The sequence below is a fragment of the Mastigoproctus giganteus genome, chromosome 1 (assembly GCF_048544385.1).
Source record: "Mastigoproctus giganteus isolate SK-2022 chromosome 1, ASM4854438v1, whole genome shotgun sequence".
NCBI lineage: Eukaryota > Metazoa > Arthropoda > Arachnida > Uropygi > Thelyphonidae > Mastigoproctus > Mastigoproctus giganteus.
Window position 1 is genome coordinate 270,115,411 of NC_143575.1, and position 12,118 is coordinate 270,127,528.

A 12,118-nucleotide genomic window follows, 5' to 3' on the forward strand; every position below is an offset into this window, starting at 1 on the left:
GAAGTGGAGGAGAAATTGTTGAGGATAAACATAAAAAAGGCACCCGGGGTGGATGGGATCTATCCAGTTATATTAAAGGAGCCAGCAAAGGAAGTAAGGAAATCCTTAGCCATAATTATGGAAGCTTCTTTGGACTCAGAGGAGGTACCCATAGACTGGAGATGGGCAAATGTGACCCCAATTCACAAAGGAGAATCAAAGGCTGACACAAGTAATTATAGACCTATGAGTTTAACTTCTGTTCCAGAAAAATTAATGGAGGCTCTGGTTAAAGAAACACTGCAGGATCATCTATACAAGACTTCGGTTATAGCTTGGACACTGCATGGTTCTGTTAAGGGAAAGTCTTGCCTGCAATTTGATTGGATACTATGATGCAGTCACAAAAGAACTGGATGCAGGGAATAACTTTGATTATATATTTGGATCTTAGAAAGGCTTTTGATACTGTTGCACATGGAAGACTGCTGCACAAATTGGAGCAGTGTGGCATTGCAGGCAAATTGCTGCTATGGATAAAGGGATGGTTGAGAAGGAGAAGACTAAGAGTAGTAATCAATGGACACTGCTCATCGTGGACTAATGTTATTAGTGGAGTCCCTCAGGGTTCAGTGTTGAGTCCATTGTTGTTTTCTGCATTTATAAATGATATTGATGATTGTATATCAAGCTTAACGTCAAAGTTTGCAGATGATACAAAGTTGGCAGGGTTGTTAAGGGCACTACTGACACTATGCTGCTGCAACAAGATCTGGAAAGGTTGAGCAGATGGGCTAAGAGGTGGCAAATGAAGTTTAACATTGACAAATGTAAAGTACTAGATATGGGAAACAGTAACCCCAGAGCAACGTATGAACTCTGTGGTACTACACTGAAAGTGGTAGAGAATAAAAAGGACCTAAGGGTAGTTGTGCAGGCAGATATGAAGTTCTCTGAGCAGTGCAGACGGGCTGCAAGAGTAGCTCATGGTGTCTTGTCAATGATATATAGGAATTTTTCTAGCAGGGATAAGGAGGTGGTTATTCCCTTGTATAAGGCAATGGTCAGGCCACACCTTGCATATTGTATACAAGTCTGGAGGTCTCATTTCAAGAAGGATGTAGAGCTGTTGGAACGAGTACAGAGAAGGGCAACAAGATTAGTGAATGGAACAAAGGGTTGCTCTTACGAAGAAAGGCTTAAGTTTTGTAAATTATGGTGTCTGGCGACTAGGCACCGGCGAGGTGATCTGATAGAGGTGTATAAACCCTTGAATGGTTTGAGCATGCTCAATGCCGATGGGATTCTTCCTCTTGCTCAGAATAATCACCTGAGAGGGCATAAAATCAAATTGAGGAAAGACAGATATATGATAGACGTGCGGAAATTTGCTTTTAGCCAGCGGGTAGTTGGTTGGTGGAACAGACTTCCATCCCTTGTTGTGGAAGTTGACAGCCTAAATAAATTTAAGGCTCAGCTGGATAAGTATTTAGAACGAACAGAGGGGTGAAGTGGAATTTTTTTTTTTTTTTTTTTTTTTTGGCTGATGCTGCATAAGCTTGCTTTCTCGCATCATATGCCTCTACTAATGCTAAAGACAGGGAGTAGTAATCAATGGTCACTGCTCTTCGTGGACTTATGTTATTCTGGAGTCCCCAGTGTTGGGTCCATTGTTGTTTTCTGTATTTATTAATGATATTGACAATGGAATTTCAGGCTAAATGTCTAAATTTGCAGATGACACAAAGGTTGGCAGGGTTGTTAATGACAGTAAACTACTGCAATAGGATCGAAAAAAGTTGAGCAGATGGGCTGAGAGGTGGCAACGAAGTTTAACATTGACAAATGTAAAGTACTGCATATGGGTAGCACCCCAGCATAATGTATTAACTGTGTGGTACTAGACTTAGGGTAGTAGAGAATGAAAAGGACCTAGAAGTGATTATGCAGCCAGATATGAAACTTTCTGAGCAGTGCAGACGGTCTGCAAGAGTAGCTCGTAGTGTCTTGTCAATTGTATACAGGAATTTTGCTAGCAGGGATAAGGAGGTGATTGCCCCCTTGTATAAGCCAATGGTCAGGATACACCTGGAGACTGCATTTTAAGAAGGATGTAGAGCTGTTGAAACAAGTACAGAGAAGGGGAAACAAGATTAGTGAACAGAAACAAAAGGTTGCTCTTACGAAGAAAGGCTTAAGTTTTGCAAAAATTAGTGTCTGGAGACTAGGCACCTGCAAGGTTATCTGATTGAAGCGTATAAGGCTTGGAATGGTTTGAGCATGTTCAATGCTGATGAGATTCTTCCTCTTTCTCAGATTAATTGCTTGGGGGGACATGAATTCCAAATGAGGAAAGTCAGTTGTAGAATAGATGTGCAGAAATTTGCCTTTGTTCAGCGGGTGGTTGATTGCTGGAACAAACTTCTCCATTTGTTGTGTAGAAGCTGACAGATTAAATAAATTCAAGGCAAAACTAGACAAAAATTTAGAGCGAATGGATGGGTGAAATGGGACAGGTTTTTTTTTTTTGTTTTTTTTTTTATGGCTGATGCTGTATAAGCTTGCTTTCTTGCATCATATGCCTCTTCTAATGCTAATATTAATGCTATACACTGAAATGAGAGAATTCATGGGATTACCTGGTTCCTGGACAACGCAATGCTGTTACCCCCCCCTCTCACTAGTGGACGAACTCACCATTTGGTAGGTATATAGGTACACTGCATCACTGCATTCATGTAGATGGTAATTCGATGTCAGGATGCAGTGGTTTTCAACCAGGGTGCCATGTAATTTGGGTTTAAGTTACTTAAACTTATTATTTTTTAATTTATATGTTTATTTTATTATAAAAAGATGTACAGTATCTTTTGAATTTAGTGGTGATCTATATTTGATGTTTACTTAGTACCTCTATATAAAGAATAAAATTATATATTGAATATATATAATTTGTATTATGAAATGTAATTTTTATAATTATATTATTGTAATAAATATCATATAACATGTTTTTTAATATTATATACATATAGAGTATAGAGAGAGAGAGAATCATATCTAACAGGCAGAAAATTGATTAGGGATGCCGCAAAATAAAATAAATTACTTAGGGGTGCCGTTATTAAAAAAAGGTTAAAAACCACCGTCAGTATGGATAAACATTGTGAATTAACCGACTTTGAAAGAGGGATGATAGTGAGTGCCCGATGCATGGGCCCTTTATCGTGGAGGTGGTACAGAAATTGCACCATCCCCATTCAACAGTATCAAGGCTGTACCAGGAATACGCCATTTCCGGAATAACATCTCATTGTGTACAGTGCTGTAGGCAGAGAAAGGTGGTGGATGAACGTGGACATTGACGTCTGTCTCGCATTGTTTCAGCCAACCGGAGAGCGACAGTGGCACAAATCACAACAGACTTCAACAAGGGGGGTGCCAGAAATGTCTCCACCAAGACCATCATACGATCATTAGCAGCAATAGGTTATGGGAGCCTCCGACCCACCGGAGTCCCATGCTAACATCATGACACAGGACTACGACTCCACTGGGCGAAAGAACATCGGCACTGGACCTTGGATGATTGGAGATGGATCTCCTGTCTGATGAATTCTGTTTCCAGTTATTTCAAGTGGATGGGAGGGTGTTTATCTGGCAGAAACTGCACGAAGCTATGCACTCGTAATGTCAACAAGGAACTGTTCAGGCAGGTGGACAGTCGGTAATGGTCTGGGGCAGGTTCAACTGGACACACTGGAACCTCTGGTATGTCTAGACACATCTCTGAATGGGTCCAGGTTACGTGTCCATCCTTGCAGACCATCTGCATCCCTTCACAGTCATTGTGCACCCACAGGGAAATGGACTCTCCCAGGAGGACAATGCACCTCCCCGCAGATCCACGGTGACTAGAACATGGTTTTAAGAGCATTCCACAGATTTTACCACCATGGAATAGACTCTCCATTCACCAGACACAAACCCTGTGGAGCATCTTTGGGATGCTGTGGAAAGGTCTGTTCGAGCTTTGGATCCTCCACTCAGGAATGCGACAGAATTATGGACAGCAGTGCAGCAAGCATAGATGGAAATACCTGTGGAATGCTTTTGCAAACTAGTGGACTCAATGCCTTGCCATGTGACTGCCCTTATCCGGGTGAAAGGTGAGTCTACCTGTTTCTAGGTAGGTATCCCATGATTTCTGTCCACTCAGTGTATGTTCACCATTAAGGAAAAGGATGTCATGAGCCCTTTACACATAAGACTATGGTGAGACTACATTTAGAGTATTGTTTTCAGGGTTGGAGGCTATACCTGAAGAAAAGATAGAGCTGTAGAAAGGGTTAAAAGAAGGCTATCCAGATTGGTGAGAAGTGCTAATTAATATCCCTATGAAGGCTGGCTTAGAAGATGAATGATTGGTGCAGAACTTGGAAACTAGACATCTGGAGGTGGGGGTTGCATAAAACAAAATTTTTGGGAGTAACAGAAGGCTGGATCTCAAGTTTATTTTCAGGCAGTATGTTGCAGACCATTAGAATGAATTGTTTCCCACAGTTGTCAAAGGCAGAGAGTTTTCAAAGAGGAACTTTTTGGCAATGGGAAAATTATGAATTACAGGGGGTCCTCATTATCTGAGGATAATTGGTTCCAGAAAATTCCACTTAAAACGGGGATAAAATTTTCATAAGGTGTATTATGTACTTGTATATAGTAAAAAATGGATTGAAAGAACTGAAAAATGAGACAATTATTTTATTAGACATTTTTTATTATAATACATTGAACAATGTAAGGTTAAGTAAAGTTTATTGAAGTTACACTATTTTTCAGTTTTACAAATAAAGAATGAATTCAGAAGTTCTTTTTTTTTTTTTTTTTGCTCTATTTTTTCAGATAAAATTGTGTTGTAGCATTTAGGGGTCCTGTATGATTCTATTCTTCTTTTCCTTGGTTGGATTACTGTTTTAAATCTGATCAGACCATGTCAGCGAAATTAGTTTTAAAAGATTTGAAAAATTCTTGTAGAGATTTTGCAGTCTATCCTAAAATATCAATCTTTATTCAAATCTCCATCTCCACCATTTTCTGCTTACACTAGGGCTTGCAATAATTGTAAAATAGTTATTAATCAATCTAAACTTGATTTTGAACAGGCTAAGAGCAGAAAACATTTCTTGTACAAATGGTAGTTGAGCATTCCAGTCTCTTGCAAAAGCTAATGGCAACAACTTCTATCCAACTGCATCTCCACTTCTGTAAAATCTGATGGTTCTATTGTATCCTCAGCTAAAGATAAAGCTAACTTAATAGCATCTTACTTTTCACCTAACTCTTGTCGATACAAGAGTTAAACAATATCACCTCCAATCATATCCAATACATTACATTTGATGCTGTCTATGTTCTGAGAGGGATATTAAAATTCTGAACAGTCTTGATGCCAAGAAAATCCTAGATCCTGATGGAATCTCTCCAGTTGTTCTCCTGAGCTTGCAACTATTTTGTGCCATCTTTTTACTCCACTGTTAGTTTCCCTTCTTGGAAATTTATGCATATCCAGTCAGTTCCTAAAAAGGGTGACAAATCCCTTTTTAGGAACTGGCTAAATAACACATTACGCTTACCTCTACTCTTTCCAAAATAATGGAGAAATCCATCAATTGTCAACACTTAAACTATTTTGAACCCTTCCATTTGATCACTGGAACGGTTCAAAAACAACAGAATCCATGTTGGCAACAACATTGCCAACATGGATTCTGTCAGTGCTGATCCACCCATTATATACTGGCTTCTGTTACTCATCTTTAGATAAATTTGATGTAAAAGTTTAGTGAAACTCAAGCAGCTCTTAACATTTCTAAGGCTTTTGATCATGTTTGGCATAAAGATCTTCTAAACAAGCTCCTATCTTACAGAATACCATCTGTTTTTTTGCAATTAGTATTAGTAATGGCCACATGGTGCAAGAAAGCCTATGGCATATGCTGCACCAGCATATGCCATAGGCTTTGTGGTGAACACAGAACACAGACACATAGGTGTCTGTGTTCTGCCTACAATTGGGTAGGCAGTTTTATCTCCAACTGCTCATTGCAGGTGATGACTGACAGCTCTCTACCATCACCTACAGTGATCTAACTTCTCCACTAACAGTAGTGTCTCTTAAGGTTCAGTTCTTTCTCCCACTCTTTTTCCCTTATATATTAATGACCTTCCCCTGACTGGAAATCCAATCCACAGTTTATGATGACAGCACACTACTTTTCACTTCCAGTATGAAACACCTTGTACCTCAAACAGCTTCAATTTCTAAAATATCTGCCAGTAATTATTTCAATGCTGATCTCCAGTTAATTCTCCAATGGGGCAAAGAAAACTTATAAGTTAGTTAACTAGACTCAGGGGAGATTTCCTTGGATTGGAAAAGTGCAAATGTATCTCCCATACATAAGGGTGGCTCTAAAAGTGAAGTTTGAAATTATCGACCTGTCAGTCTGACTTCAGTAGTAGGGAAAATCATGGAGGCAATGATCAAGGGTGGAATTCAGGATCATTTGGATCGAATTGAAATTCTCAAGATACTCAGCATGGTTTTGTAAAGGGAAAATCATGTTTAACAAATCTGGTTCGCTATTTCGAAAGGGTCACTCACGAGCTGGATTTAGGAAATAATTTCGACATTGTTTATTTAGATTTCAGCAAAGCTTTTGACTCAGTCCCACATGAGTGGTTGCTTTATAAGCTGGAACAGGTTGGAATCACTGGGAAAATCCTTAGATGGATAGAAGGATGGATTCAGGGCAGGAGGCAGAGGGTTGTGATAAATGGCTGTTCCTCAGATTGGGTTGATGTAAGAAGTGGGGTTCCCCAAGGATCAGTATTAGGACCACTACCACTGTTGTTTTTAATTTTCATAAACGACATTGATGAAGGGATAGAGGGCATGATGTCTAAATTTGCAGATGATGTTAAAATTGGTAGAGTAGTTAATCATCACTGTCAAGCTGAGCTTCCTCAGAAAGACCTAGATAGACTTCAGGAATGGTCAGAAAAATGGCAGCTGTGCTTTAATCCAACAAAGTGTAAGGTATTACACCTAAGAAACAGTAATCCCAAAAAAACTTATTCACTTGGTGGAGTTCAACTAAACCCAGTACTGGAGGAAAGGGACTTGGGTGTTATGATACGGTCAGACATGAAATTCTCTGAGCATTGTAAACAGGTTGCAAGGAAGGCCCATGGTGTCCTATCGATGATCTATCGAACTTTTGCAAGTAGAGATAGGGACGTGATAATCCCATTATATAAGGCTTATGTTAGACCACACTTGGAATACTGTGTTCAAGTATGGAGACCGCACCTAAAGAAATACATCGAGCTTCTTGAAAGGGTGCAAAGACGGGTAACTCGCCTGGTGAGATCGGCAAAAGGGCGTCCTTATGAAGAAAGACTTTGAATATGTGGGTTGCAGAGTTTGGAAACTAGACACCTTAGAGGAGATTTGATTGAGGTGTTTAAGACTCTGAGAGGTATCAGTAAAATGAATGAGGATGAAATTTTCAAGATTATAAATGATGCTAGAACTAGGGGACATAAATTCAAGTTACGGGGGGAAATGTTTAGATTGGACTGTAGGAAGTTTTATTTTAGCCAGCAAGTTATAAATTACTGGAATAAGTTGCCTTCATGGGTGGTAGAGGCCGACAGTTTGGGGAAATTCAAATCCGGATAGTACTTTCGGGTAAGGGAAGCGCATAAGATGATAGGTTTAATTTTCTTTTTTTTTTTATTAATTATTATTATTTATTTTTTTTTTGTTTTTATCATTGTTTTGTTCGGATTTTTTTTGGCTGGTGCAGCATAAGCCATAGGCTTTCTTGCACCATGTGACCATTACTAATACTTCAATCTTTCTAAAACTCAGTCCTTTAATTTCATGCAAAAAAGCATCCACTGTTCCTATGCTCATTTTCAATAACGAGATTTCTAGACAAAATTGGATATATCTATTATGGATTACTCTGACCTCTAATCTCTCTTAGCATAGACACATCACAAATAAAGCTTCCTCTGGATCAAAAAAACGGTTTTCTTTTTCCTCTCAGCATTACTTTTTTTCTAAACAGTTACTGGCTCTGTACAAATTTCAAGCCCACTTAGCACCAATATCAGATGTTGTTCCCTCCAAAGCCTGAATCAAAATTCTAAATGCTATGTGAAAGAGAACAGTCAGGTTAATTAATGACTCATCTCTTATAAAGTCTCTGTTTCTTCTGCATGCCTTTTTTTTTTATAGATACTTCCATGAGCAATGCTCTTCTGAATTGACACTGGTAATCCCCCCACTTCTCCAAACCAGTCTAAGCATGTTTTGCAATCAGCCACATTTGCTGTCCAACTTCTAACCCACAGAATAACACATGCACTGTACTAAGTACTACATGTTCTAATACTGTTTCTGTCTGAGATTTTCATTTAAAAAAAAAAGTATTCAGTACTAAAAAAAAAAAAAAAAACCAGAAAAATTCATTTGAACAATTTTTAAATATGCATTTTTTTTTTTATATGAAATGCCTCTTATTTTTATTTTGTTATTCTGAAGGAGAATAGTTTTCAATTTATACAGAAATACTGTTAGGGTAACACTGCACTTCAAAATAAATAATTCTAATACCATTTGCCATGAAACACTACTGAGTGTTAAGAGCTAACAACAATATTTTAAATAGTTAACCTCAAAAGTTTCAATGAGCAGCAGAGTGTTAGGATATTAATGCTCTTTTGTGGTAAATAGAATGTGATGCAAAATCAAAAATCAGGAAAAGATAATGTTGGTGATAATCTAAGTAAGTATACTCACCAACAGAAGTGGCTTGTTTGATCTCCTCAAATGTAAATTCATCACCATCATTAAACATTAATAAAACTAATGCTTGAAATAATGATACCTGTAATTCTTTATTTCCCTAAAATAATGACAATGAAAAAAGAAAAAGAAAATTCAGAAAAACATTTAAGATTCAATAAAAAATTTATTTTTAGTGATTACAGGTTGAATAAATTTCCATTTATTCTCTGCATGACTAAGGCCAGAAGAGTTTAGAAATTCATTATGACTGCAATAAATAATGAATTATTTTTATGGCAGCCAGATTTTTAGTGCAACAGTCACAAGGGAAATTTTTTTGTGGCAGCATCTACACATATTTAACAGTGTTTAACAACAGCAGCAAATTTAGAATTTTTGGGGCACTAAATACAAATATCAGTTGGGAATTCATTCATTGGTCCAGCCAATTTGCAGATTCAATGCAGCCATTTCTTAAAAACTGAGTAAAGCATTACTACTGGTATTATACTATTCTGTACTTGGTCTGTGCAATCAAACCCAACTAAGGATACTCTCTCTCTCTCTCTCTCTCTCTCTCTCTCTCTCTCTCTCTCTCTCTCTCTCTCTCTTTTCAAGACTGCATTTTCCCTTCCTCTATGTGTTAAATATCAAACAACAACATCTATTCTTGCATCCCATCATTTAATATGATTTGCATTTTATATCCCCACTTACAAAACAAAAAAAAAAGTTTAACAAATCAATTAATAATAGAAGCTCAGCTACCTATCATTCATGAAACTGACACATTTTTGAAATCATATATTAAATGCAAGACAGCTACATCATCTACCTACTCAATAGCAAAGACGGAATTAAATAAACAAAAAATGATTAAGAAGGTAGATATTAGTATCTTTTCTCTAAATATTATATTTACCATGTAGATTATCAAAGGTGACTAACACAGAGGCACTGAAGTCTGTCTTTTTTTTTTTTTTGCCCAGTTAAAACCAATAAAATTACTGTTAAAAATGTATTTTTATATAATATAGCTACCACATGAAGCATAGTTTATTCAATTAACTAAATTCCTATATATTAAGGTGACATTTCAGAACCCATCAGCAGACCATATATTGGCTGTTAAAGGGCAAAAGAAAAAAAAAAAAAAAAAAAACCCATTCCATTTGATATTAGCATTAGCAAAGGGCACATGATGCAAGGAAGAAAGCTTATATAGCATCAGCCGGAAAAAAAAAAAAAACCCTTATTTCACCCATCCCCTTGCTCCAAATGTTTGTCAAGTTCTGCCTTAACTCTATTTAAGCTATCAACTTCTACAATGACAGACGGAACTTTGTTCAAGCAATCAACCACCTGCTAGCTAAAGACAAAGTTCCGCACATCTATCCTACAACCGTCTTTCCTCAATTTGAATTTATGCCCTCTCAGGTGATTATTCTGAGCAAGAGGAAGAATCCCATAAGCATTGAGCATGCTCAAACCATTCAAGGCTTTATACACCTCAATCAGATCACCTCACAGGTGCCTGGTCTCCAGACACCGTAATTAGCAAAACTTAAGCCTTTCTTCATAAGAGCAACCCTTTGTTATGTTCACTAATCTTGCTGCCCTTCTCTGTACTCATTCCAACAGCTCTACATCCTTCTTAAAATGAGGCCTCCAGTATATAGTACTCAAGGTGTGGCCTGACTACTGCCTTATACAAAGGGATAATCACCTCCTGATCCCTGCTAGAAAAATTCCAGTAAAGCATTGACAAGACACCATCAGCTACTCTTGCAGACCATCTGCACTGCTCAGAAAACTTCATATCTGCCTACACAATTACCCTCAAGGTCCTTTTCATTCTCTACCACTATCAGTGTGGTACCACAGAGTTGATACGTTACTCTGGGATTACTTCTTCCCATATACAGCATTTTACATTTGTTAATGTTAAACTTCATTTGCCACCTCTCAGCCCATCTGTTCAACTTTTCTAGATTTGCACAGCATATTGTCATTAACAGCTCTGCCAATCTTCGTATCATCTCCAAACTTGGACATTAAGCTTGATATACCATCATCAATATCATACATAAATATAGAAAACAACACTGAACCCTAAGGGACTCCACTAATAACACTAGACCACCATGAGCAGTGTCCACTGATTACCACTTTCTGTCTTCTCCCCCTCAACCATCCCTTTATCCATAGCAGCAATTTGCCTCCAATGCCACACAGCTCTAATTTGTGCAGCAGTCTTCCATGTGCAACAGTATCAAAGGCTTTCTAAGATCCAAATATATGATATCAAAGTCATTCTTTGCATCCAGTTCCTTTGTGACTACATCATAGTATCCAATCAAATTAGTCAGACAAGACTTCCCTTTAATAAACCCATGCCTTGTCCAGGCTATAACTGAAGTCTTGTCTAGATGATCCTGCAATGTTTCTTTAACCTGTGCCTCCATTAATTTCCCTGGAAGAGAAGTTAAACTAACAGGTCTGTAATTACCTGTGTCTCCCTTTTGATCCTCCTTTGTGGATTGGAGTCACATTTGCACATCTCCAGTCCATGGGTACCTCCCCTGAGTGCTCTCATAATTATGGCTAAGGGTTTGCTTACTTCCTTTGCCGCCACCTTTAATATAACTGGATATATTCCACCCACCCCAGGTGCCTTTCTTATGTTTTTCTTCAACAATTTCTCCTCCACTTTACTCTCAGTTATTACAAGATTATCTAGCTTACTGCCAGAATTGAATACACCTCAGGCATTCCCCTCCCTGAATAACTCCTCATGTGTGAATAGTTGCAAAATATTCATTTAGTTTGTTAGCTAAGCAGGATCATCAACAGTTGAACCATCGATATCAAGTGGACCAATCTAATTCATCCCCTTCCTTCTAGAGTTTACATAAGTAAAGAACTCTTTGCTGTTTTTCTTTGCATCCTTTTGCCGAAGATTTCTCGTCATCTGCCTTTGCTTTCTAACTGCCTTTATAACCTGGTTACAGACCAGCTTATATCTATCATAGGCTTCTGTGTCATATGTTAATTTATATGTATCCCATGCATTTCCTTCTCTGTCAAATGTCTAATTAGTTAATCTGACATCCATTTAGGCCTAAATCTTGAACAATATTTCTTTGTTGGTATAAAAAGCCTAGTAGCTTCCAAGATTAATTCTTTGAATGCTTCCCATTTTGAATTTTCTGTTGGTAACATCATCAGTTGGTCCCACTGTATAGAATTTAAATACTGTCTCAGACCACCATAGTCACC

At 37.9% G+C, this 12,118-nt stretch overlaps 1 protein-coding gene across 1 annotated transcript in view; it reads right to left on the reverse strand.

Annotated features, from left to right (window-relative positions):
* Cul4 (cullin 4) overlaps positions 1-12,118 on the reverse strand; it is a 252,454-nt gene that overhangs the window by 53,683 nt on the left and 186,653 nt on the right. Inside the window, exon 15 of the mRNA XM_090386353.1 lies at positions 8,852-8,957. Coding sequence (XP_090242479.1) covers positions 8,852-8,957 — 106 coding nt within the window. The remainder of the gene's footprint in view (positions 1-8,851; positions 8,958-12,118) is intronic.